General features: G+C 50.6%; 10 protein-coding genes across 10 annotated transcripts; 6 read left to right on the top strand and 4 right to left on the bottom strand.

Moving 5' to 3' along the window:
- Nucleotides 1-202: 202 nt before the first annotated feature.
- On the top strand, nucleotides 203-1,752 carry BDR25DRAFT_282935 (DNA-binding protein-like protein HGH1). The gene is made up of 5 exons (XM_033688003.1): nucleotides 203-232; nucleotides 289-334; nucleotides 392-609; nucleotides 668-898; nucleotides 959-1,752. Exons 1-5 carry the CDS (start codon nucleotides 212-214, stop codon nucleotides 1,583-1,585), a joined length of 1,143 nt encoding a protein of 380 aa, XP_033550247.1. The 5' UTR covers nucleotides 203-211; the 3' UTR covers nucleotides 1,586-1,752.
- On the bottom strand, nucleotides 1,623-3,892 carry BDR25DRAFT_257847 (MFS general substrate transporter). The gene is made up of 2 exons (XM_033686506.1): nucleotides 3,341-3,892; nucleotides 1,623-3,060 (listed from the first exon to the last, which is right to left on the bottom strand). Exons 1-2 carry the CDS (start codon nucleotides 3,805-3,807, stop codon nucleotides 1,866-1,868), a joined length of 1,662 nt encoding a protein of 553 aa, XP_033550246.1. The 5' UTR covers nucleotides 3,808-3,892; the 3' UTR covers nucleotides 1,623-1,865.
- A 508-nt stretch (nucleotides 3,893-4,400) lies between these two features.
- Nucleotides 4,401-6,619, bottom strand: BDR25DRAFT_341479 (uncharacterized protein; the record flags this gene model as incomplete). The annotated part of the gene is made up of 2 exons (XM_033693604.1): nucleotides 4,676-6,619; nucleotides 4,401-4,612 (listed from the first exon to the last, which is right to left on the bottom strand). Coding segments are annotated over exons 1-2 (2,151 nt in total), but the record flags the coding sequence as incomplete, so codon positions are not given.
- A 526-nt stretch (nucleotides 6,620-7,145) lies between these two features.
- On the top strand, nucleotides 7,146-9,825 carry BDR25DRAFT_282926 (PAP/OAS1 substrate-binding domain-containing protein; the record flags this gene model as incomplete). Its single annotated transcript, XM_033688002.1, has 3 exons — nucleotides 7,146-7,282; nucleotides 7,379-7,435; nucleotides 7,511-9,825. 3 exons carry the CDS (start codon nucleotides 7,146-7,148, stop codon nucleotides 9,432-9,434), a joined length of 2,118 nt encoding a protein of 705 aa, XP_033550244.1. The 3' UTR covers nucleotides 9,435-9,825.
- Nucleotides 9,826-10,107: 282 nt separating this feature from the next.
- BDR25DRAFT_302317 (general substrate transporter) lies at nucleotides 10,108-12,523 on the bottom strand. Its single transcript, XM_033689770.1, has 7 exons — nucleotides 12,465-12,523; nucleotides 12,285-12,408; nucleotides 12,092-12,236; nucleotides 11,870-12,034; nucleotides 11,359-11,771; nucleotides 10,734-11,212; nucleotides 10,108-10,683 (listed from the first exon to the last, which is right to left on the bottom strand). Exons 1-7 carry the CDS (start codon nucleotides 12,468-12,470, stop codon nucleotides 10,438-10,440), a joined length of 1,578 nt encoding a protein of 525 aa, XP_033550243.1. The 5' UTR covers nucleotides 12,471-12,523; the 3' UTR covers nucleotides 10,108-10,437.
- Nucleotides 12,524-14,672: 2,149 nt separating this feature from the next.
- Nucleotides 14,673-15,180, top strand: BDR25DRAFT_131751 (uncharacterized protein). The gene has a single exon (XM_033683855.1). It carries the CDS (start codon nucleotides 14,824-14,826, stop codon nucleotides 15,121-15,123), a length of 300 nt encoding a protein of 99 aa, XP_033550242.1. The 5' UTR covers nucleotides 14,673-14,823; the 3' UTR covers nucleotides 15,124-15,180.
- A 985-nt stretch (nucleotides 15,181-16,165) lies between these two features.
- Nucleotides 16,166-16,354, top strand: BDR25DRAFT_218204 (uncharacterized protein; the record flags this gene model as incomplete). Its single annotated transcript, XM_033684923.1, has 1 exon — nucleotides 16,166-16,354. The coding sequence occupies one exon, from the start codon at nucleotides 16,166-16,168 to the stop codon at nucleotides 16,352-16,354; it is 189 nt and encodes a 62-aa protein (XP_033550241.1).
- A 673-nt stretch (nucleotides 16,355-17,027) lies between these two features.
- BDR25DRAFT_302315 (ubiquitin-conjugating enzyme E2 6) lies at nucleotides 17,028-18,580 on the bottom strand. The gene has a single exon (XM_033689769.1). The coding sequence runs from the start codon at nucleotides 18,321-18,323 to the stop codon at nucleotides 17,481-17,483; it is 843 nt and encodes a 280-aa protein (XP_033550240.1). The 5' UTR covers nucleotides 18,324-18,580; the 3' UTR covers nucleotides 17,028-17,480.
- Nucleotides 18,581-18,704: 124 nt separating this feature from the next.
- On the top strand, nucleotides 18,705-20,470 carry BDR25DRAFT_257829 (uncharacterized protein). Its single transcript, XM_033686505.1, has 4 exons — nucleotides 18,705-18,742; nucleotides 18,795-18,911; nucleotides 18,967-19,153; nucleotides 19,204-20,470. Exons 1-4 carry the CDS (start codon nucleotides 18,719-18,721, stop codon nucleotides 20,397-20,399), a joined length of 1,524 nt encoding a protein of 507 aa, XP_033550239.1. The 5' UTR covers nucleotides 18,705-18,718; the 3' UTR covers nucleotides 20,400-20,470.
- Nucleotides 20,471-21,325: 855 nt separating this feature from the next.
- BDR25DRAFT_387623 (uncharacterized protein) lies at nucleotides 21,326-22,041 on the top strand. The gene is made up of 3 exons (XM_033698069.1): nucleotides 21,326-21,363; nucleotides 21,411-21,888; nucleotides 21,946-22,041. The coding sequence occupies exon 2, from the start codon at nucleotides 21,677-21,679 to the stop codon at nucleotides 21,881-21,883; it is 207 nt and encodes a 68-aa protein (XP_033550238.1). The 5' UTR covers nucleotides 21,326-21,363; nucleotides 21,411-21,676; the 3' UTR covers nucleotides 21,884-21,888; nucleotides 21,946-22,041.
- The last annotated feature ends 2,118 nt before the right edge of the window (nucleotides 22,042-24,159 follow it).

Below are 24,159 nucleotides of genomic sequence, written 5' to 3'. Positions count from 1 at the left end.
GAATAGGAAAGGCAATATGGAAATAATCAATATGTCGGACATGCATTGCTGTCGTGAGCTGCAAGTCGCGATGCAAGTCAGCAGTAACTCACGTGCTCACATCGCCATATCCGGTATCGCGACCTGCCACCCTTTATCGATAACCTTAAATAGCCGAAGAAAACTTATCCCACGTGCGTCATTATTCAGCTCAGCATCTTCACACCTCGCCATGCCTACAGAATTAGAAGAGGTAAGCGTTTATTCTTGAATTCGGGAAAAAGAAAAAGTCTGAGATTTTCCCGGCAGCTGGTGGAGTTTCTCCACCATGGAAACACGCAGATCCGTCAGGTTGGTAAGATAGCCCCGTCGTCTCCACCTACCTCAGTGTGAATTTACTCATGCTTCACAGCTGCGGACCATCTCGTCGGATACTCACAGTCACACACTAGCCTATTCAAACGCGACCAGTTGACGCCTATCAAAGGCCTCAAGCTCCTTGTCAAGGACTATGCGCCCATAGCGAAGAATGCCCTTACGATCCTCATCAACATTTCCCACGATAGCGAAGTCCTCAAGTCTCTCGCAAAGGACGATGCTTTCCTGGAAACGCTATTATCACGGATAACCGTATGTCAGTTTGCCGATACAAATTTGCCGTGGAAACATATCTGACGAAAGGGAACAGAGCAAGAAAGAGCAAAATGCAAACGAGATGGCGATGCTGCTAGCTAACATGGCAAAAGACGATTCGCTACAACGAGTCCTTGAACTAAGGCGCGACATACCAAAGGAGTTGTCAACATCAAAATGGGCCATTGACCAGCTGCTAGACTGCTTTGTCAAAGGCGCCGAAGGAAGCTACAACAAGCACGCCGATTTCGACTACCTATCCTACTTCTTCGCAGACCTTGCAAAAGTACATTACACCCCTGAGCCAACCCTCCCAACTTGCCCACAAGCTCACCCTGATACCTAGTTCCCACAAGGACGCACTTACCTCACCTCCCCGCAGCCCCACGACTCCAACATCATTCCCCTGACCAAACTCCAAGTCTTCACCTCCCATGCCTCGCACATCCGGCGCCTCGGTGTCGCCTCTGCGATCAAAAACTCCGCTTTCCTCGTCTCATCCCATGAGATCCTCCTCTCCAATCTCTCCCTCGATCCTGCTCTTCCACCACCCTCCATCGGTGCAAATCTGCTGCCTTACATACTGCTCCCTCTCATGGGTCCTGAAGAATACTCCGATGAAGACACCGACGGTATGCTTGATGAACTACAATTGCTTGAGCCGGATAAAGAGAGGGAGAAGGATGCCGAGATCATGAAGACACATTTGGAGACGTTGCTGTTGCTGAGTACAACCAAGGAAGGGCGAGAAGTGTTGAGAAAGGTCAAGGTGTATCCGATTGTGAGGGAGTGCCATTTGCATGTTGAGGATGAGAGTGTCAGGGAGGCGTGTGATAGGCTCGTGCAAGTTATCATGAGGAAAGAAGAAGGTGAAGAGGACGATGTGCCTAATGGGAGTGGAGGCGGGGGTAGGCTTGTGGAACTGAAAGAAGGCGAGGACGATGAGGACGAGAGGATTATTGATATTTGCTGAGGATTTAAATCATGCTATCGCAGAACTCGGGCCATAGCTACGGTATGTCGGATTTTTCAGCCCTCGCTGGAATCAAAGAGGAAGCCAGGAGGATCTAGTCTCGGTTGCAAACCTGATCCTTCTCTTGTTCCGTTTTACCTAGGTGACAGCCCGCAGGTATTCAATAGAAAACAGCAACCCAGTACAAGAACTTTAAAACGCCTATTTATGCTCGTTCTAAACATCTATGCAACTCTGCTTCAAAATGCTCCTCCATACAGCCCCGTATCTCATCCAACTCTCAGATTTTCACAGGCTTAATCTCATCCTCCCCACTGGACCTCCCACTCTTCTCACTAACCCTCTCTTTTTCCACCTCACTTCCCTCCTTTAACGGTTCCTCATTTCCACCCTCAGCCGCCAACTCAGCCAGAACCTTCTCTTCCTCGCCGAACTCCCGTCGTCCGACTTCCTCGTCCCCTTTCTCCCTCACATGATGCGCCACCTCAGCAGTCTTCCCATCCGCACTCTTCTTATCCTTCTTAATCATACTCCACCCGCCTCTCCACCCCACCCATTTCTTCTCCCATGGGCCTCTTACACACATGGTCAACACCGCACACCCAATAAACCCCACACTCGCACTTCCAGACGCAATCCATCCGCCCCTCGCATAAATGTGACTCCCGGCCGCCGTCCCCATCAACTGGCCACAGAACGTAAACACCATAAACGCAGTATTCACCCCGTTTCTCCGCTTCGGCTCAATAGCGTATATAGCAGACCTATTCGCAATCTGCGCAGTCTGCATTCCGAAGTCCAGCAGCGCAGCTTGGAGGATGGGACCACTGATATTGAAACGCCCAATGTAAGTCCCAAAACAGATGCCCGCGAGACAGAGCGCCTCGCCAGCGAGGACGGACAAGTGCGGAACAAAGCGATCAGTTACGAGACGTGCGTATAGCGGGCCGAAACACATTGCCGCGATGCCTATCAAGCCAAATAGGCCTACGGTCAAGGGGTCATAGCGGTAGGGTGGTCCGGCGAGGAGGAAGGTAAGCGTAGTCCAGAAACAGGTGAATGTGGAGGATGTGAAAAACCCTGTTACACATGCCTGCACCAGTACGGGGTGTTTGGTCAACATAACCAAAATACTCCACAGTAGTTGGAAATAGTTCAGTCCTGTGGGATTTGTGGACGGATAGTCGGGCATGAAAAGCCAGAGCATCACGAATATGAGATATTGAAGACCGAGAGACATCCAGTAGACAGAGCGCCAGGTTACGAAGTTAGTCATTGTTCCTGAAAGGACGCGGGCAACGAGAATGCCGAGCATCAGGCCCGAGACCACGATTGAGAGCGCAGTTGCGCGGCGGTGTGGAGGAGCGAGGTCCCCGACCAAAGGGAGCATGAGTTGCGGGGTTACGGTTGTGATAGCAACGATGAAGGAGATAGCCGTGAAGACTGCTAAAGATTTGGTGATGCAGAGGCCAAGCCTGTTTACTGGATCAGCGCTCAATTCTTCTCATACTGCATACTACCACTTAACATGGAACATGCCCGGGGGGTTGGTAATTCGGGCTAGGGAATTACATCTTTTTCACCATCTCCCTGGTTCTAGCAACATGTTTAGCAGGTATACTCTGCTCTGATCATGTCCTACAGTATGTGATTACATACTGTAAATCGAACCCCCATAATAGTGGATAGCGAAAGAATCCCCGACAGGAACCAGATAATGGCATAAGACAGAGGAAAGAAGAATATTCTGCTTACCACATCGTGGCCGTAAACAGCACCAACCCAATCACAAACGGCCTTCTTGGTAGTAGATCCCCTAATGGACACAAAAACAGCAGTCCTGCCGCATAACCAGCCTGCATCACCGTCGGAATCTGTGCCACTTTTTCATACTTGACTCCAAAGTCCTGTGCCAAGATATTCAAGATCGGATGACTGTAGTACAAATTCGCTACTGTAAACCCTGCAGCGAAGGCGAAAAGGATGTTCATAGATATGGAGAATTGTGGTGGCTTGTCCGGGTCCCAACGACATCTTGGAGGAACCCACGTTAGTATGTTGTAGACTTTGCGCCATATTGATATGGAAGTCTGAGGCGTGGTTAGAGACGTTGATTGAGGTATGAATGCGTTCGACGCCGAGGCTGGAGGGAGAGGGTTGGTCTGTGCGTCGTTCTTATCGTTCCGTGACATCATGTTAAGCACAGGACCCAATAGCGTCATGGGAAACAGGAACAACACATCGATTGCAGAAAATGAAAATGAGGGTTAAGAATAAAGCCGAGGAGTTTTCAGGAAAGGAAAAGGATAAGAAATTGGAGCGAACAGCGAACAGCGGCAAAGTCGTTCTCCCTTTTGGAGCCGTGTGCCGATATCCGCTCGTCGGTCGTGCCCCCATCTTACCAATCATCTCCGACACCAACTCGCGGAAAATGACCCGAACATCGGCGTGTGGGAAATACGATATTCCCGGTGAATCGCCTTGAGAGTGACGTGCACGATGTACCTACCAGGCTCATATGTTCTTTGTATCTGTTCTTCGTTGTAGAGTGTTAAGCGATAAATGGACGGTCTGGAAGATCACCGCCAACCTAAGTACACAGGGTGCTGGAGAATGGGTCAAAGACATAGAACCGTGAATGCCGCCGCGATGAAACCAAAGCAAAAACATAAGCCGAAGCTCCAGATATCGAAGATGCAGAGGGCCCAATCTTTTCCCAACGCCTCGCCAAGCATACTCAGAAATCAAAATTAAAGAACCTTTATGATGGGCTTGCCGCGGCGCTTCTAATTGGTACTTTCTGTCCTCTCATTACCGTTTGAATCTGCTCATCTGAGGGCATTTGGGGGAGGGGAATAAGCCAAGACCTCTGTTTGTCAAAACTTGACACAGCTTTAACTAGCCGAATGAATAGCTGAGTGTTCGTCTTGTCAACTCGATCCTTGAAAATATTGATAAGACCTTGAATGGTCATACCATCCGCAGGGAGTGCTTTATATATTTCAGCGGCAGAGGGGAGACGAGTGTCTGTTTTCACTTCTGTTAGCAACTTTCCCCACATTGTGTCTAATGTAATCGAGGTAAGCTTACGCGAAGGCTGAGGAAGTGTCTGGTTCGATGCAGCGGGACTACCAGCGCGGCTGCCGTTCACCTGAGAAGCCGCTGGGCTTCCCGCCCGACTGCCACCAGGGCTACCACTAGGCGAGGTCCCAACCTTGAGCTTGAGCTTTTGTTTCTTCTTCCTGCCAGCGTCGGTCATCTCGCTATCGCTGCCAGAAGCTGCCCCACGTTTCGACAGCTCATTGTTCGTAGACAGGTGGACAAGAGAAGTCTTGCGAGAACCATCTGCGTGCTTCTTCTTGTGCTTCTTGCGCGAGGATTCATTGCCGCTAGCTTCCGACAGGTTTGGTGATCCGGGTCGCTTCTTCTTGTTCATGTCAATCGGCTTGTGTGCGCCTGATGGAGTAGTCGTTCCCTTTGTCGATGTTCCTGACGCCAGCTTATCGCCTTCATTAGGCTTCCCATTTTGCTCTGCAGCTTTTCGTTCTTCCTCCTCCTTCGCTCGCTGTCGCTCGGTCTCCGAGTCGGTATCAGACTCGCTCGAAGACTCGTACGGATTTGAGTCGGAGGACTCGAAATCATAGTTTTTCTCCCGTTTCGTGAGAGCTTTCCGAATACTCTTCTCCAGCTTCTTCTGCATCTCTCGTTCTCTCTCCTCCTGCTCCTCCTGGCGGTAAACTTCTTCTTCGTTCCGCAATTCGAAGATTGAAGCCTGCAAGTGATCGCGCTTCAGCTTTTCGGCTGCGTCCTTGACATCGGCTTCATCACCTTCAAAAAGTCCGTTGAGACCCTCCTCGTCATCGGCAAAATCCTCTTCCGCATTGTAGTCAATGTCGTCCGCATCCGCTTCACGTTTGATGACGGGCATATCGTCATCTGGGCGTCGTCCTGTCGGCGCACCTTCATCGTCGGCACCGCCGCCTATGCGGGTCTTCATCCGAGGAGCACCTCTGCCTATCCGCTTCATTTCTTGCTGCTCTGCCTTAATGGTGTTTGCTTGTATACCACCTAGAATTCCAGACTGGTCCTTGAGATCCTCCTTCTTCCAAATTGCATCGACTTCGTCTGCCGTGTAACCCTTCACCTTGCCCTTAGCATTGAATCTATACCATCGCTCTAGTGGCACCATCTGAATGACATCGCGGCCGTTCACGAAGTCGGTCGTAAGCATGAGGTGGGCCTCGGAAAGCTCTGACTCGTATGTGCCCACCCACGTCTGTTTGTTCTCAAAATCCTCGAGGTGCCAAGGAAGAGTCTCTTCGTACCGCAGCAGGCGTCGCTTCTCTGCCTCTGGGGTGTCGTCTGGGCGGAACTTCTGCTCAGTCTTCTTCTGGAACGCTGGCGGCTTCTTCGTCGCGGAGGGAGCAATCTTAGCTTGATTCTCCTCCCGAATCTTTCGACGCTCCTCCTTTTGAATCTCGAGCCGCTCACGCTCCTTACTCTCCTCAAGGTCCTCCTTCGTGTCCTCTTCGATGAACTGCGTCCCGGCACCACTCGGGGGAGCACGGGGGTCGCGGCGGTGAAGGCGAATCGGCGGTGTGAATTGGTCGTGGTCCATGATTTCAACCTTGCCCTTGGACTGCTGGAGCCTCATAACGTGATGGCGAAGCTCCTTAAGATCACGCTTGGTAACGACCAATGGCAGGACCATGGCACCCTTTGCGAGATACTCTTGGCGGGCAGCCTCTAAAGGGACCTCGTCCTCCTTCTCCTTGGCAGCCGGGCCGACCTGCTTCCCTTGTTTCTCGTTCATCTGGGTCAGAGACATGATAGGCCGCGAGATCTGCTTGAGCGGCCGCTGCGCCGGGCGCATTGGGTCTGTCTGGGGCCGCCGACGGGGCCTCCGCATCGGTTGCCCATTTGGGCCTATTGGCGTATTCCCTGGGCGGAGGGCGGGAGATGCGCTCATGGAGGGTCGTTGGCCGTTCGCTGCGGGAGCGTGGGTAGGAGCTGGCGGGTGCCCGTTCATAGTGGTATGAAGGGCGCGAGTGCTGTCGCGTGGTGGGATTGTGGGTGGGTGGTTGGGGCCGAGAAGGTCGTGGACATGCAGGAAAAGAATGTGGGTGAAAGTTCGGGGGGATAAAGAATGGGCGCTGGGAGCGGGTTTGGGCTTTGTTGTGACAGTGAATGAATGAGCCGAGTTGGACGTCCTGTCCTTAGCGTCACAGCTCGTCGCCAAGCCACGCTAGGCAGCCTTGCACCTGACGGTGAAACGTTTTACCGAACTGGAGCAATCAGTACTTGAGCAATCGAACGCATTCCCCACCACTTGCAGTCGTTGTGTGTGCACTCAACAATTACCCTTGCACCGCTAGCCTGTGTACGTCCGTAAAGCGTTCGTGGGACTCTCCATCAGTGTTACCCCACCGCATCCGGTGCTCGATACCATCATCGACAGCGGAATTTTCCGCATCACAAGACCCCCCCACTTTGACGAGCAGAGGTCTCAATTTCCAAGTCTATGGTGGTCAAAGTTTGCTAGAGTTAGACCGCTCCCGCTATGGATAGAGAATCTGTGCCAAGTACGGCCAACTTAGAGGACCAGCTGCGGGATATGATTCTCGGCAACGCCACTGTCGCAGGAAGCCCCACTAACAACACAGCTTCCCACCGTGGTCGCCAGCAACAGAACCGCAGGTCTTTTCCTCGGGTAACGTCTCGGAATTCCCAGAACCAGGTCAATCAAAGGCTTGACACTCAAATTTCAGAGCCGACCTCTCCAGGTAAACCGAGAGGCAGGGGCGAGTTTGTCGGAGACAGAGGGCACACTGCATTCAATCCTCCCACTAAGTACCAGCCCAAACTGGAAATATCAGGCCAAAGCACGGCCACAGATGAAGCCCACAATCAGTCAACCGCTATCAGGAACCGCCGGCAGGCTCTGAATCCCAAAGGCCCATCACGCAATCGTCAATCTCATCAGATCTCGCAAGGTCTACCCCTATCCAGTGCTGTACAACTCGGCCCGACGATTCTCCAGCGGCCAGCAAACAAATCTAGCCCAAGAAACAGGCCTCGGGGATCTTTGATGACTCCAAATGACTCAAGGCAGGGTCGCTTTCATCCGCACTCCCAACAGATGAACCAGATTCCTGAGAATCCAATGGCCCAAGTTAACTACCTAGACCGTCTCGCCGCACAGGAAGTCCCGAAGTTTGAGATCACCATGGACGAGCTCGAAGAGAAGGAGACGTTCAGAACGCTGCTAGAGGACATTTGCAAGAAAGCTGTGGCTAGTGGCCACTCTGGAGATCTAGCTACCATCTCCTTAGTGGGCTTTGGCAGTCTTGCGTCAGGTTTTGCTACTCCTGGATCAGATATGGATCTTGCAATTGTCCCGACGTGGAAAAATCTAACAACCTCGGTTTCGCAAATTGACATAGAGATTCCTCGGCTGTTGGAAAAGGCTATTCTAGACAGTAACATGGGGGCGCGTTTACTCACAAAAACCCGAGTGCCCATCCTGAAAGTGTGCCAAAAGCCAACTGAAGAGCTGTACAAAGCTCTCATCGAAGAGCGGGAGAAATGGTATCAGCTTCCCGACGAGGAGAAGTATGCAAACCCAGAACCAACTCAAGAAACCAGACCGACCGTGAAGCCATTAATCGAAGTAGATGGAGACAAGTCTCCTCAACTGAAGCAGCGTCAAGACAACAATGGGGGAACTAAATTTATTGGTAATCTCAAGATTGATGCGGTCACTTCAAACGAAGCCCAAACCAACAACCCTAAACTAGCTAGCTTCAACAAAGACACCCCACCCACGGCGACCACGACATCACCAGAAACAAATAACGAAAACAAAGACCAAAGGCATCGCCCAGAGAGACCTTGGGTTCGCGAAAAAGTACTCGGCCCTCTCGACTTCCCAAAAACTGGCGTCGGAATACAATGCGATATCAATTTCTCAAACCCTCTCGGTCTACACAACACTCATCTTCTCCGTTGCTATTCTCTCTGCGACCCCCGCGTACGTCCCATGGTTCTCTTCATCAAATCCTGGGCGAAACGCCGCAAGATAAATAGTAGCTACTCTGGTACACTCTCAAGCTACGGCTGGGTGCTCATGGTGCTTCACTACCTTGTCAATGTCGCCTCTCCACCAGTTTGCCCTAATCTCCAACTTCTGTGGCGTCCACCAGCCAATCTCAACATGGCCCAACTCGAGCAGCTTATGCAAGAATCTACAATCTCAGGCTGGACTGTCCGCTTCTGGCGCAACGAGGCCGAAATCATGCAAGCAGCACGTGCAGGTCAACTTGGGCAGAACCAATCTACGCTAGGTAACCTTCTTCGAGGCTTCTTCCAGTACTATGCTGTCTCCTCTCAGGGTCACGTATATGGTCCTCGCCCACCCTCATTCTCCTGGACTACCGAAGTGTTATCCCTACGTACGCCGGGTGGAATACGGTATAAATCGGAGAAAGGCTGGACGGGTGCTAGGACGACTATAATGGCGGGCAAAGAAATTAGGCACAGGTACCTCTTCGCGATTGAGGATCCATTCGAACTGGATCACAATGTAGCAAGAACAGTCACGCATAACGGAATTGTGGCTATCCGGGATGAGTTTAGGAGAGCGTGGAGAATCCTGAGTATGGTTGGGAAGGATATGGAGCCTGAAGGTGGATTGTTCGATGAGGTTGTGGAGAAGATTCCACCTCCGTCTCCTGACCCGAAGATCATGGAGCAAAAGGTGGAAAATATGGACAACGTTGCGATTTACACCAATGGCGATGAAAACGAGCAACGTGGCAAGCCGCAGAAGGTGGCGGATGGTAGTGTGTAGGAAGACCAACCCGGAATGGAAGTGGAATCGCACTCAGTTTGCGGCATCACATGGCATCAGTCGGCGTCTTCGGGGATGACAAAGTCAGGGAGGCTCTTTTGTGTAACAGTAGGCGTTCATGGACATGAGCGTGGGTCTAAATCGGCGCGAAACGGATCAGGCGGACATCGGCAGATCTAGTTCAGGATGGTCTGATCTCCGCGGTTTTCTTTCTGGGACTATCAATCCCCTGGCTTTGGTTCTGGGTTCTGGGTTCCTGGAATTGGGACTTGTGTGTACAGATACTTGGTAGGGCTTGCTATTATCGGTCTAGCTTGTGGGTTATATGCAATATCACGGTAGTCTATGCATTGGTGAAATGACGATTTCTCAGACTGGATGCGAACTCTACTACGCCGTATTAGTACATATCATAGAGCATACTACACAGTCTAACAACGCAAAATTCCCCACCCTTGTACCACCTTTCCTCGTTCTACCGAGAAGCTCAGCGCTTCAAAACATCCCCATTCATGTTGTAAAGTAGGCACTTACACACAGTCCCACACGTCTCAGTTTCCTGTGCGCACGATCCCAAAACCTACACAATCTTCTTGTCCCCACCCCAATCCCTCTGCTAGAACCAACTTTAGATCTCCAAAGTCCGATCCAGAGAAGTCCAGTGGAGATGGTCTACAAAGTAAAAACTTCCATTGAGCTATGAAGCTACGAAGGAGTGTAGAGAGAGAGACTGGCTTTATAAAGTCCATCCAAGAGTGAAAACACCGGGTATTCCGCTATCCGTACTTCCATGTAGCTGTCTGTCGACACAGAAAATCTTCAAAGCTATCCATGCTTTCGTCGATGATGCACGCACTCCTTCCTATCTTCTACATCGAGCACGCATGATGTAGAAGCTCCAATGATGAAATACCGCCCGCCCTCCCGCTAGCTATGCACTTGTACACCGATAATCTCAACGCCAGTTTGTTTAGAGCATGTGAAGAGGATGATTGCTGAAGATCTAGGTAGTCTTCGCCTCAACGACCTCCTCATGGGTAGTCGTGTCCCCAAGACCATGCTTGATCTTGACCTCGCCCTTCTCAATATCTATTGCCAACTTGTCGAGACGAGATCCCTTAGGCACAGGCTTCCAAGCTGGACGACCGGAGTCAAAAACGTCGTCCATTTCCTCGAGTGTCTTGCCCTTGGTCTCTGGTGCGGTCAGGAACATGTGGATGAATGCCAAACCGTTGAAAGTAGCGAAGATCTGTTCGATAATCAGCTTTCGATTGAATTTGTGGAGAGCGGGAAACACACCATATACATCTTCCAGTTGATCTTCCACAGAAGCGGTGGAACCGCGAAGGCGAGCGCGCAGTTCCAGGTCCAGTTTGAAGCGGTAGCGAGAGAGACAGCTTTGGCGCGAACTTTGGCCGGGAAGATCTCAGACGGGTAGGTCCAGGAGGTTGGGCCCCAGGTTGTAGCGAATGTAGCCACGAAGAGGTAGGAACAGGCCACAATTCCCTTAGATGCTGACGGGTGACCGTGGATGACCCAAGAGATATCCTTGTCTTCGGGATTAGGGTTGTGGATGCCATAAGACGCCTGGATTGCGCCGGAGATGAACAAGAAGGACATCATTCCGAAGGAGCCAATCAGCATGGAGGGTCTGCGCCCAAAGCGATCGAGCCATAAAATAGCCGGAAGGGTGAGGGTGACGTTGATAATGTACTGGATGGATGACGTGAGGAGTTCGTCGGCAATTCCAGCGCCCTTCATGATATATACAATATAGTCTTCGAAATATCAGCTAAGAGTTCAATTGAGGAGGGCAGAGGTGAGGGAAAGAGGGAGCCGGACTGAAAACCTAGGTGAACGGATCGCCACCTAAGCAGGGAAAGCATCACGGAAAACACAACGGAAAAGGAAGTAGACTACTCACACATCATAATATTCATACCGCACAACTGAGACCACATCTGGATTGACATTCCCAAGATGACACGCTTGAGGATGCGAGGTTCGACAAGAGCAGCGTAGCTATTCACAGCCTGTTCGCGCTCGAATTGCAAAGCCTCCTCGATCTCCTTGTACTCAGCGAGTACTTTTGGATGATTGACGTCGCCGCCACCGTGGAGATGAGCGAGTGTCTGGATAGCCTCGTCCCAACGGTCCTTGCTGGCGAGCCAACGTGGGGAGTATGGGAAGAAGAACATTCCGACGAAAAGGATGAAGGCAGGGACCATCTGAATACCCCACGGGATACGGAAAGCGGCAGTTCCTTGATCCGGAGCCTTGGGTCCGCCGTCGACGAAGGATGCACCGTATTGGATGAAGTACTGGATCAGGATTCCCCTAGTCATGTGTTAGTTTGGATTCTTGCGGAGAAGCACGTGGCAGCGCGTGGAAGTCACGCGAAGCCCCGTGGGGTGCTAGCGGCTGCCATAACATACCAGGTAATGGCCCATTGCTGGAGAGAAACCACACGGCCACGGATCTCCTTTGGGGCAATTTCTGCTTGGTAGACGGGGACAATTGACGAGGCTATACCGACACAAAGCCCGGCGATGACACGGCCGACGCAGAGAAGAGCTACGCCGTTGGAAGCGGTTTGAAGACTGTCCGGGGTTAACTCAATTCGATTCAGCTGGAGTGGGAAGAGTGGGAGGACATACATCGCGCCAATGATCCAGATAATCGATGCGACTTGGATGGCAGTGCGACGGGAGAGCTTGTCGGCGATGTATGAGGAACTGAGTGCACCGACCAAAGAACCTGCCGGCATGGACGCGGTAATCCCACCCTGGCGGTATCCAGTGGCTTCAATTTGTTAGCTAGGCAATGGGTAAGGGGGGTGGTAGGTATTACGATTCCCAAAGTAGTTCTTGTATCCATTCGTGCCTAGGACGCCACTCATAGAGCTGATATCGAAGCCAAAAAGCCCGCCGCCAATGGCGGCGAAAGAGCAGATGAGGTAGATGTTGTAGAACGTCTGCCATTGTCAGACAAGCGACCTAGATATTGTGGTGTTGACCTGGGATAGCTCACCTTCATCTTGAGATTGTTACCATAGATTGAGAAAGGGTCGGAAACAATCTGTGGTGGAGGGTAGAGGAGGAAAGAGAAGGTCTTAGACTTGGGGTCGGAGGTATTTTAATGGCGGGGTTGCTCTGCGCGTGATTCTTTTGCGTGTGGTCTCGTGGGCCGAGCTTTTGGGGGTTCACCGTGCCTCTCCATCTGCGACCAGTCACCACATCAGGCGTTTGCAAGTGATTTCCATTAGCGTTACGCAGACCAAAGACTCCCACAAATAAGCGTTCTCGCCAGGACGGCAAGCATGCCGGAAACTAGCAAAACCCTGGGGAAACACAAGGGTGTTAGAGTCCGATATTGACCTGCATGTGGCGTCCTCTAATGATAATAACCTTGCTCCAGGATCCTTGCCTATTTCCTGATTGTTGGCACCCAAACACAACGCTGCCACCAACTACGGGTAGTACTCGAACGACAGTTGGGCACTGAGAGCTGGGACTATGCAGTGAAACCACCAACTCGTGCACGATGGGTTCGTGTCCATGGAAGAGGAAGGTCAATCGGCGAGGGCGGAGGCATGATCATCGCAGGACGCCTGAATGAATCCATTCGAACGCCCTTACCTCCATCCTCAATCTAGAGGGTCTAGCTAGAGCTAGTTGCTCATAGCGTTGAGTCAAATCAGACGACCACCCTCACAAAGCTCAGGCAAGGAGCTGTGCGGGCTCATGTCACCGTTGCAAGACAGGAGTTCCTAAGACAAGATTCCCCCGCTCCAGGCTTTGCTTCCCGCAGCCCGGGGGGTGGCAGCCTGGGCATTTGGTTGCTGGGCACCTGTTTCTCGGTGCCAGGATGGCGATCGTTTCTCGGCCAGGACCCGACTGAAGGAGACTTACAATATATTAGCTCCAATGGGCTCACCAATTCAAGACTTCTCGAAACAATCCGTGCGATCCTGCACAGCGGCACCGCCGTCAGGCATGGTGGAAGCTGGCTTTTCTGTGTCACGCTTCTGGAGGAGATGTTGGTTTAGAGAGTTGGGCGATCGACATCTGAGCGCCACATTGCAACCGTTGCCGGCTAATTTCCTGAATCCAGATTAGGGGCGTTTTTGGCTTAACGCCATCCGCTGCCACCAGTCTTTCCCCTCCCTTTGCTTCGCTCTCGCTCTCGCTCATTACACACGTTTTCAAGCGCTCGCGGCTAGGCTTGGGAAATGCTCCGTCCGTGGAGAGATCTGTCCCAAGCGACAAAGCGTATCGAGAGCTCGTCTAGGAAACGCAACCGCGTGCGGAAAGCCTCCAGAGGCTTCACTCCTATAAAAGGCTACTCCTTTTGCAAGATTTTCAATAGAACGAGCAATAGCAGCAGCCTGGAAATCTTGCGCCGAGTCACGAAATTCGCAGCTTTGGTCAAAAGTATCATGGGCATGATTTCCGCCTTGCTGGAACCGCAACGTTGTTCACGAGGCCTTCCACATCCTTCAGGCAAATTTACAACAGACTCGTATCTCGGATTGGCCACTGAAGAGCGGGGCAAACATAACGAGATCAGATAGTGCGCCGAATCCCTCTCCCACCTGGGTTGACAGAATGCACGCCCTTTCATTTATGTCTTACTTGCTAGGTGCACAAAGTACACTGTATATTGACACAGATAGAGAACACGACAGATCCTGATTTAAGATCGTTGTCTTTATCCTCTCGACGGTTTTCTTAACTCTAGGATCTTGTTTACAGGATTAATCTCGCTCTAAGAATTGTTCCGTAGCAAACAACGAATTTCAAACAAAAAGGTAATTTCCACGAACAGCTATCCCCCAACAGTAACAACAACGACGACAACTGTGCGGCGTCTCGGATGTTTCCGGGCAAACGACACGACAGAATTCCTCGGGGATTCTCTTTGAAATCGCAGGCGCCTGTGTCTCGACACTCTTTACACTCTTTACATGGCATCACATCAGATGCCGTGAACACTCTCAGAGTTAGAGGACGCCACGACGAACAAGCAAAACGGAGTGTAACCTCCGATCTCGATCGAGTTCGTAAGGAGAGAATTCGGCACAGAATGACACCGAGTAGAAGCCAAAACACGAGTCTTTCCGAGTTTCTAGAAAAAGGCGGCAGTATCGGGTGAGGGGCATTTCCTAGCCTCCTGTGGGGTGATGTCTGAAAACACTTGGCCGCGCACCTTGCCGCCGCAACACCCTATCGGCATGTCTCAGGCCCTTCAAACACATTCTTCGTCCCTTTCTCCATCAAGGGCCAGGACTAGGGATCGGGCGATGTTATTATTTTGACTCGCTCGGCACCTTACGAGAAATCAAAGTTTTTGGGTCCTGGGGGGACTGTATAGTGGATAGGAGAGCAGGATGCCTGCGCCTTGCCTTCACCTCGGCTTCCCTTCACTGTCAACCCCCATTCCCAACCAAGCTCTTCTAGCCTCACCCAGCATCATCTACCAAATGTTTCCATCCCTTTTCTCTGCATGTCGCCTCATCCACAACCCGCTACACATTCCCCCTCCCTCCACCACTCTGTTCCTTCCCTTCCATCTCCATCGTCCCATTCGCCGCCCCCGGAACCAAGCGACCCAATCACAGCGCGCATGCCAAACTAGCCAGCATCCCTTTCCCAAACACCGTCCCAATAACATCATTTATCACATATAGCTCCACTTTCCCAATACCTCCTCATCCTCAATCATCACCGAAAGCGCAAAACTCAGCTCAGCTACAGAGGTGCTCTTTACCGAGAGCGGGTTTCGCACATGTTTCTTGTCGAACATCACAGATGTGCTTGCACAATGCGGAGCGGTGATTGGAGGACACGGCGATACAGGAGGGAGGCTGCGATCTTGCATGCAAAGAGGGAGGGGAGGCCTGCTGACGGTGGCAGCTGAGCTACTTTCGCTGCTGTGGCTACTTTGTTCTGGAAGTTATCTCCCATCGTGAGGGTACATAATTACACCTATTTGCGTGGTGTTTTCTATCACTGTCTCTCAACTTTCACTCCGTCTTACTTTGCACTGAGTTGCGCTGTCAGACTGTTCTTACGTCGTCGCTGTCTTAAGCTTACTGTCGCCACCCGCTCAGCAGTACGTACCCTCCCGTCTTGTGGAACCAACCAAGAGGATTGCGCAATCTGTCTGCTTCCGTCTCGTTACCGGATTGCCGTCACCATCTAGCCGTTTGCTCTCCGAAGAAAACTCTCAGAACCGCACGCTTGATTTAAGTTTGATTCGGGCGAGGCTTGGGCAGCGCTAGGATTTATAGTTCCAAAAGGGGAAAGAAGACGATTTCAGCAGATGCGGACACGGACTCAGCAATCAACCTGGCCTTGGAAATACATTATCGAGAGCAAGCGGTGAGATACACCGTTAAGTAAGACAGGCCACTTGCGGAGATACGATTGCGCGAACAAAAGACGACGGGCCCAAAAATACATCCAGCAATCAAGTTTCGACCACGTCATCCTCGATGAGAGAACATCTGAAAACAACTCCAAAGGCGACGCTTTCGCCCTAACCCGCCTGCTCTTTTTCACCCCATCCCGGGCCCTAGGGAGTTTATTCCAGCTTCCACGCGAACACCGACTTCGATACCACTGCCACTGCCACGGTTCACCTACTTCACTTGATCTTTCCAAAGCCTGCACACCGAGCAACCCGACTCCTTTCACTACCTGCAGTTCCCCCGGATCATCCACTGCAAAATGCCCCACGGCATCACGAACAGTGTCTTCGTCCGCACAACGCTTACAACCTGCGACGTCTTCATCCTAGCGCTCGGCTTGCTGGACCCAAAAGCCATGGTCTCGCCTGAACAGTTGATAGAAAGCGCGACGCCGTGGTTCATTGACGCCGAGACGATGTGGTGGCGGAAGTTTGGTATGGGGTGGTGAGTGGAAGATGTTTGGCTGTGGGTTCAGATGAATCGTGTAAATGAAGCTGGTCTAGAAGAAAGGAGCTAGTGCGAGATTCAGTCGGGCTCAAGATTGTGGAGTTGCATAGCAGAGCAGAGCATCCATGGATGACGGTGGCACAGAGAGACCCTCTAGGGGATTGTGGATGTTGCGGGAGTGGATATACCCAGATATCCGTCTCCATCCACCTGCATCCGAAAGAGGAAATCGCAACACTCGCAGGTATTGGTGGACCCGATCCGATCTAGCACACGCGCTCAGCTATCAGATGAAGTTGGAACAAATCACACCACTCATACTACGCAAACCTTATCGCGAAAGCTCCACATGCAGATACACCAATGCACAAGATACACGCGTTGGTCCCGCAGAGGGCTTCAGTTGTGGGAAGCAGTTAGAGATAAAGAGGGGATGAGGGATTTAATGGCCATTGACACAAGCTTTAGCATGGAACATCAACAGGGAGGAGCTTGTCTCATGGAACCTGCCGCTAGATGAAGTAGGAGGCCAAGGGGATGTAGAATTCTGTGCTAAATCGCCCTGCCTTGTTCTAGCCCACATGCCCGGAGTATTTCGGTCGAGACAACAATTGAGAACAGGGAGCGTTGAGTTATTTCTCCGCTTCTGCGGGAGCTCAGACGAAGATGAGTATTGATGCCGAGCAACGGACGGACGTACGAAAAGAGGAGAAGACGCTTCATGGAACGTGATACCGTCACCAATAGGACAAGATTAGACACAACATCCAGCACAGTCGCAGCGCTTCTACAAAGACTCCAGACCGGAAAAGGAGGTATGAACGAGGCAAAGATTCCCCTAGATAGATACGTATGTAGTAGAGCAGGAAGTCTTTCTAGGCTAGTTTAGCTGATGTTGATCGTACACTGTATGTCGAGTGAGCTCATGTTGAACTCGGCCCTTTGGTCTTGCTTTGCCATTACCGAGCAATATAATATGAAAAGCATGATTCGGGGCCTTTAATTGCCAAAAAGCGCCCAACGCCCCCTTCAGCCTAAGGGGCACGTAGACCTTATCCATCCTTGATGCAACCCCAAACTCCGAAAGCCGCATCGCCAGGGAAGAAGAGAGAGATGGTGCAGGACGATCAGGTAGCGGCAGAGACAGCGCCATCGCCCAGCATCCTCGCGACCAGGATGTAGGTGAATAGGGTGCCGAAGACGATCCTCCACTTGTTGCGACTCAACCAACTCTGACCGACGTCTCTTGCAACCTGACCACCCTGCACCACAGCACCAACGCCAGACGTTGCGCTTCCACCGGGTCGTCTCCTCAGCCCCGCGACTTCAGGCGAGCAGGGGCCATGTTGTGTGTGTGCCGGCATGGGCAGTCCCGTTTGCAGATTAATCTGCTTCTCCTTCATCCACCTGAGATTCTCCTCATCGAGCTCCGGCCACTCCTGTCGGAACTTTGCCCCACCATCGCCGGCTTTAATCGCGCCGATACCGCGGGAATTTGAGTTCTGCAACAACGAAGACTGCTTGGAGCCGCCGCCCGTGCTGTTCCACCATCTCGTACGCTGGGCGAACAATTTCCGCTCGTGCTCGCTCGCCCGCACACTCCCTGTCGTCATCTCCTCGCTCGTCATAAAACTCAGCAACCCCGTTAGTATCGTGCTGACCTCCCACGCAGGATTGAAGCTCTTGGGGTGGAAGTCCGAGATGCTGAGACACAGGCGCGTGGAGGGTTGGAAGCGGCCGCTAGGGGTGTGCATGCGGATAGCGGGCGGCGCAAAGGGGTAGTCGGGCGGAAACATCAGCGTCCCCCAGTACTGGCCGCCGTCGTAAGGGGTGTCGGGTGGGCCGGTGAGGATGTAATGCCATTCTAGGATGTTCTTTTCGGAGGGGTGGGCGATGATGTAGGGTGGGGGTGATTTGGAGATGGTGGCGTATTCTTTGGTGAGGCGCTTTGTCGCGGCGGGTGTTGCCATGACTGTGGGTGTGGTGGTGGTGATGGTGGTGTGGTTTTAGGGAGGAAGGGTGGTGACAGGTCTGTTGCGAAAAGTAGAGGAGAGAGAGGAGAGTCGGGCGAGGGTGATGGGAGAAGGATAGGAAGAGGACGGAAGGTCAGTGTTGCGCAGTGTATTTACGAGAGACAAGTGGATTAGCCTTATCGGTTAGTAGGACTGGTGTTTGCGGAAGTCGCGAACACAGTTTCAGTGAATGGTTGGGGTCATGTGTGGTGCCGCTGAGGTTTGAGGCGAATCTTGGAAAGCCCGACGCAGGTGCACAATCATCCAGGGTCAGTACCTGAGCACGTGACTATATCGGAATCTTGTTTCGCTCGTCCTTGGCACTAACCTTGACCGAGACACCAGCAGCTCCAATGGCTTCACCTTTAGAAGACGATGTACGAATCAGACCTTCTGCATCCAGGAGAGACATGCTAATATTATCCCTAGGTCTTCGAAAGGCTGAAGCAAAAGGTGGACCCGGCGGAGCAGACCAAGCAACAAGAAGAGCTCAATGCGCGGTTATTCACCCAGCACAAGAAGGCGCAGGAGAGACTGGTGGAATTGGTAGGCAGTCCCTCGCCGATCAGCGTGATTCCTATAGAATTAATTGGTGTCGTAGATTGACGAAAACACCTCCCTGCCCGTTTCCATATCCTCGGTCCGCATTCTCCATGCTAATAGAACGAGACGAACCTTCCTCGAGCGGATAGTCGACCCTCTTCTGAGTTCCAATCGCAATGAACCATACACGTTAGCAGAGGCGTTGAATGAGATTGGCGGAGCTACCAACAAACTTAATCGCTTTGGTGAGCAGCACAAGTGCGGAGGAGCGGAACTCTTGGCTGACGGCGGATAGGCATCTTCAAGTCCCCCATATCGGTCTTCATCGACAGGCCGGACCCTTCAAACCCCTCTACTACGCCTACTGATATCGATGTCTACCTGTCGGCCTTTGAGCGCGGCACATACACCATCAAGACGGGAACAGAGGCGGGGCACTCGGAAGCGGACGCATACATCAACGCAGAACTGCGCAATGTCTTCGGTGGGGCGGAGACGCTCAATGCCCATGCCTCGTTAGGAACACGCACGAGATCTGCCTACTCGCTTGCCTTCGACACTCCGATACTCAGCAACCCAGACTTCAAGTTCCAAGTCAATGGCTTCGCGAGCTCGACACTGAAGAGCTGGGCAAGCCATGAGGAAGCGCTGAAGGGCGGCAACTCTAAGCTCACATGGCTGTCCGAAACAGGGCACAAGCATGAGGTCGGGTACTCAGGCATATGGCGACAAGTCACCAGTCTCGCGGAGAACGCGTCCCCAACCGTGCGAGCAGATGCGGGAGACTCTTTTAAGTCAAGCATAACGCACACTTGGGTGAACGACCGGCGCGACTACCCCATGCTCCCTAACCGAGGCTATCTCATTAAGACCGTCTCTGAGCTTGCCGGCTTCGGTCCCCTTAAGGGCGACGTCGCGTTCTGGAAATCAGAAGCCGAGTCCCAAGTCGCGCTGCCATTCGGCGATACTGGCATTACCTTGACCGCTGGTCTGAGGGGTGGCTTGCTATACCCTCTTGCCCTGAGAGGTAGCAGCACGCCCGAGCAATCCCGAATCAGCGACCGCTTCCAGCTTGGCGGATCCACAGACGTGCGAGGTTTCCGACTCTCGGGCCTCGGTCCGCATGATGGGCCAGATGCCGTCGGTGGCGATGTATATGCAGCAGGAGGCGCCAGCATCCTCTTCCCCCTCCCAAAAGTCGGGAAAGACACACCTCTCCGCCTACAAGCCTTCGTTAATGGTGGACGCCTTCTATCGCTCAAAGGCCGCGACAAAGAAGGAAAGATGGACAGTGGAGCCGTGTCTAGCAATATGAAGAGAACACTTTCATCCCTCAAAGACGGCCTCCCCAGCTGCGCAGCTGGCTTTGGCCTCGTCTACGCCCATCCAATCGCGAGATTCGAGGTCAACTTCTCTCTTCCCCTCGTGATGCGCGCGGCGGAGGCCGGAAGGAAAGGCCTATCGTTCGGCGTGGGTGTCGAGTTCTTGTAGCAATGTGTAGATATAGAGAGTGTAACAGTATCATATCATATTCTAGCAATAGCAAGTCTCATGTTCGCATCAATCCCTAACAGGATTTCCTTTCTCAGTACGTTTCGCGTCACAGGGCCGTTTGCTATCGGCCTCCGGTTTCTACACTCCGCGGGAATTTTACACCATAGCAACCCCTCTCACTCTTAGCAGCGACTTTGCGATATTAGATTTAGCATATTATGGAGTGCCGCCGGAAGATAAAAACTGTTGAAGCTCTTGCTTCGCTAGCCACATCCACCAGCCACAGCAATCACAAAAGCCTGGTGTTCCACACCAGTCCTCGGTCCAAAAACCCGGAAAAACTGAAGCTCGATATCTCAACAACGGCGCAATAGCTAGGTCCAGAATTTCTTAATTAGGATTTCTTACCTATTTAATAACCTTTAATAGATTTCAAAAATATGCCATCAAGTTCTTCTAGGGATATAGCAATTCGGTTTAAGATTTGGGGGCTAAAGACCGAAATCTCATATAAAAAGTAGGCTTAACACTTTGGAATTCTAGCAAAAGTCTGGAAGGAGACATAAAGGCATATCATGAAATTTTGGAATTAATCATTAAGCCGTTTTCGAAATATCTAGATTCAGTTTTTCCGGTTTTTGGTGGGTTTTTGGGGTGGGCCGAGGGTTGGTGTGGGGTGGGGAGTCTGTCTTTAGCAAACACACACAAACCGTCCGCTACAACTCTATGCCATTGCGGGTTCCCTGCTAACGTTATTAAGACGTTCGTTGACTTCTTAGGATGTAAGTATATTCAGTTTAGTCACTTGCAAATTCGCCGTCCACTCATGTCTGACCACGGCAGGACAACCTCCCTGCCCCACACCCCACCCAAGCTGAGCCGCTTAACCCTCACAAATAGAAACTGCAACATTCGACTCACAGTGCTCTTACACTGTCTCGCTCCTAGATACGTCCCTTGAGTATGGCTTCGCAGCCTTTCTATCTGTATGCTTGCTAACCTCGATAGCTAGGACTGATATGCTTGATGAACGAGCGAGTTGCCCGACTCGTCTCTTGAGTTAGGCTGTTGCATTTAGACCTAGTCAAACTCATTCCTACCGCTCGCCCCTTGCCCAACCCTATGCCAAACAATAGGTCTTTTGCAATGGTCCAGTACTAGCGAGTGCAGCCTCACCAATGATCTGGTGGGTGATGAGGCAATCCCTCCGTATGCGATACTTTCGCACACATGGGGGCCTGGTGCTGACGAGGTTACTTTTGAAGACCTGACAAATGGCACTGGCAAGGGTAAGCCTGGCTACAAGAAGATCCACTTCCGTGGAGGACAAGCCAGACAAGATAGCCTACAATATTTTTAGATTAATACCTGTTGTATCAACAAAGAAAACAAATCAGAACTCTCACATGCTATCAACTCCATGTTTCGCTGGTACTGCAACGCGACTCGATGCTACGTCTATTTATCGGATGTGTCAATGACTTCTGTCATGACGAACAAAACAATTAAGTTGGCGAAATAGATGCCTTTGCCATTCAACTAGGCAAAAACAGTTCGAGTCAGCAATGAGAAGTACAATCCATTGCTATGGGAATTGGATTTCCGGAAAAGTAAATGGTTTCCTTGGGGTTGGACGCTTTAAGAGCTTCTGGGCCTAGTTTTGGTCAAATTCATCTCCTAAGAATCTAGGCAGCTTGGTGGCACATGTTTTCTTGAGCAACTAATTTATAAGATTAAAGTCATTCCTAAATTAGCACTCTAAGGGACTCCTTTATCTTAGTTTAGGGTTAAAGATTGATTTTAATGGATAGAAAGCTGCTAGACTAAGCTTAATGAAGACAAAGCGTACGTATTGATGGACATTTTCAATGTTGATATACCCCTTTATTATAGCGAAGGAATGGCGAGTGCGTTTAAAAGGCTTGAGGAGGAGATTGCTAAGGTGTTGATATATATTCAAGACTTACGCTTCTCTGACCCTAGTTATAACAAGAAACATATCAAAGAAACTAGGGGCAGACTACTAAAGGGCTTGTATTATTAGATTATCTAAACCTCTAATTTCCAACAATGGCGTAATAAATAGCAGAGTTAACTGCTATAGATTAAGGGTGACTCTAGTAAGGGCAAGACAATGCTTCTCTGCAGCATTATTAATAAATTAAAACCCTTAATAAAAGCTAAAACAGACTAGCTGTCTTACTTCTTTTGCTAAGCTACAGACTTGCGAATAAATAACGTAACAGCTGTTCTGCGCGGCCTGCTGTACTTGCTTGTTAATTAGCAGCTATCACTTGTCTCACATATACAGAAGAAGCACAGCTAAGCAGGCAAGACGCTTTTTAGGGATGCAAATGCCTAGGTTGCCTTATAAAAAAGATTTATAAATATCCTGCTAGACCTAAGTTTAAACAGGACTTACTTATAACGCGCTTAAAAAATGCGTAATATATTTGCTAAAACTGTTAGACTTTATTATGTAGAAGTTGTCTACATCTTCTTGCGTTAAATAGATTGTTAGTAGCTGTAATAAGGCCTATATTAAGCAGAGACTATGGCTTAATGATTCTAGAACTAGGCTAGGTCTTAAGCTTAAAGAAAACAACGCGAAAGTATCCTGCGTTGTTAATCTGTATATTAACTACTGCCTTTTGTAATTAACAGAAAGTTAACACAATACAGTACTCTAAGATTTACTAGGAGAAAATTTAATAAAAGGCTAATAGCACTTTTTGTAAATATGTGTGGCTCATTCCTTACAATACAAGAAGACAATGTCAATATTATCTATTAGTTAGCTAGAGATTTTCTACATGATGAAGCTGGCCAGGAGATCTTTCCGCACAGGACTGGAAAAACTTATCAGTCTATATTCTCTAGATCACTTCAGGTAATGTCTAGGGTGCTACAGCAAGACATGTATAGTTCACGCGCATTAGGATGTCAAACCAAGCAGATTAAACAGCTGGACCTAGACCCCCTAGCAGCTTACACTACTCTTGTATCTACTAGGTTAATCACCTCTATGACTAGAACCCTAGCTCTTCTGCAAATTATAAGGTCAACCTAGAGGATAGAGGTGCTGTTAACAATTTTCTACAACAGAAATACCTCTACTAGGGGGAGGCTCTTAGCCTTTACAAGGCATGTTAAAAGGAGTAGTATTATTAGCAAAACTTAAGGCTTTTATGCAGGTAGTCTACAAAGTTGTGATGCTACGTATAATATGTGCTAATGTAACATAGGGAAGGACAGATGCACCTGCATTAAATGAACTAGTTCAAGATGCGCGCCGATTTGTTATGTCTCACCAGTGGGCAATAGAAAAGAGCCCTCTTCAGGCATATATAGCCGCACTTATATTTAGCCTAACTTGTAGCCTAATAAGAGGTCTTTTTAAAGAAGAAGAGCTAGCCTAGATTATAATAAAGCCCACGATGCAAGATAAATAGAGCCGCTGCCTCTAGACGCTTACAGTCCATAGAAGCTGGGTCACCTTAGTAGTTTTCTCCTACAACTTAACACAACTAGCTTCAGGGTCACAGGACAACACTATTAAGATCTAGGATGCGAGCAGCGGCAAGTGCCTCTAGACACTTAAGGGCTATAGTAGCTCAGTCATCTCAGTAGCCTTCTCCCATGGCTTGACCCAGCTGGATTTAGGGTCGGGTGATGACACCGTCAAGATCTGGGATGTGAGCAGCGGCGAGTGCCTTCAGACTCTCAAGGGCTATAGAAGCTGGGTCACCCCAGTAGC

The sequence above is a fragment of the Lindgomyces ingoldianus genome (genome assembly GCF_010093535.1).
Source record: "Lindgomyces ingoldianus strain ATCC 200398 unplaced genomic scaffold BDR25scaffold_9, whole genome shotgun sequence".
NCBI lineage: Eukaryota > Fungi > Ascomycota > Dothideomycetes > Pleosporales > Lindgomycetaceae > Lindgomyces > Lindgomyces ingoldianus.
The sequence above is the reverse complement of the archived record's forward strand: the minus strand, read 5'-3'. Positions and strand labels throughout refer to the sequence as shown.

Coding starts and splice junctions, on each gene's coding strand:
- BDR25DRAFT_282935 (XM_033688003.1), top strand. CDS start 212: ATGCCTACAGAATTAGAAGAG. Junction 233..288: donor TGCCTACAGAATTAGAAGAG/GTAAGCGTTTAT, acceptor TTTTCCCGGCAG/CTGGTGGAGTTTCTCCACCA. Junction 610..667: donor CGCTATTATCACGGATAACC/GTATGTCAGTTT, acceptor GAAAGGGAACAG/AGCAAGAAAGAGCAAAATGC.
- BDR25DRAFT_257847 (XM_033686506.1), bottom strand. CDS start 3,807: ATGACGCTATTGGGTCCTGTGCTTAACATGATGTCACGGAACGATAAG. Junction 3,061..3,340: donor CTGTTTACGGCCACGATGTG/GTAAGCAGAATA, acceptor TCCAGTAAACAG/GCTTGGCCTCTGCATCACCA.
- BDR25DRAFT_302317 (XM_033689770.1), bottom strand. Junction 12,237..12,284: donor CAAGAACTACTTTGGGAATC/GTAATACCTACC, acceptor AACAAATTGAAG/CCACTGGATACCGCCAGGGT. Junction 12,035..12,091: donor ATCTGGATCATTGGCGCGAT/GTATGTCCTCCC, acceptor AACCCCGGACAG/TCTTCAAACCGCTTCCAACG.
- BDR25DRAFT_131751 (XM_033683855.1), top strand. CDS start 14,824: ATGCCTGCGCCTTGCCTTCACCTCGGCTTCCCTTCACTGTCAACCCCC.
- BDR25DRAFT_302315 (XM_033689769.1), bottom strand. CDS start 18,323: ATGGCAACACCCGCCGCGACAAAGCGCCTCACCAAAGAATACGCCACC.
- BDR25DRAFT_257829 (XM_033686505.1), top strand. CDS start 18,719: ATGGCTTCACCTTTAGAAGACGAT. Junction 18,743..18,794: donor CTTCACCTTTAGAAGACGAT/GTACGAATCAGA, acceptor TATTATCCCTAG/GTCTTCGAAAGGCTGAAGCA. Junction 19,154..19,203: donor CAACAAACTTAATCGCTTTG/GTGAGCAGCACA, acceptor GACGGCGGATAG/GCATCTTCAAGTCCCCCATA.
- BDR25DRAFT_387623 (XM_033698069.1), top strand. CDS start 21,677: ATGGCACTGGCAAGGGTAAGCCTGGCTACAAGAAGATCCACTTCCGTG.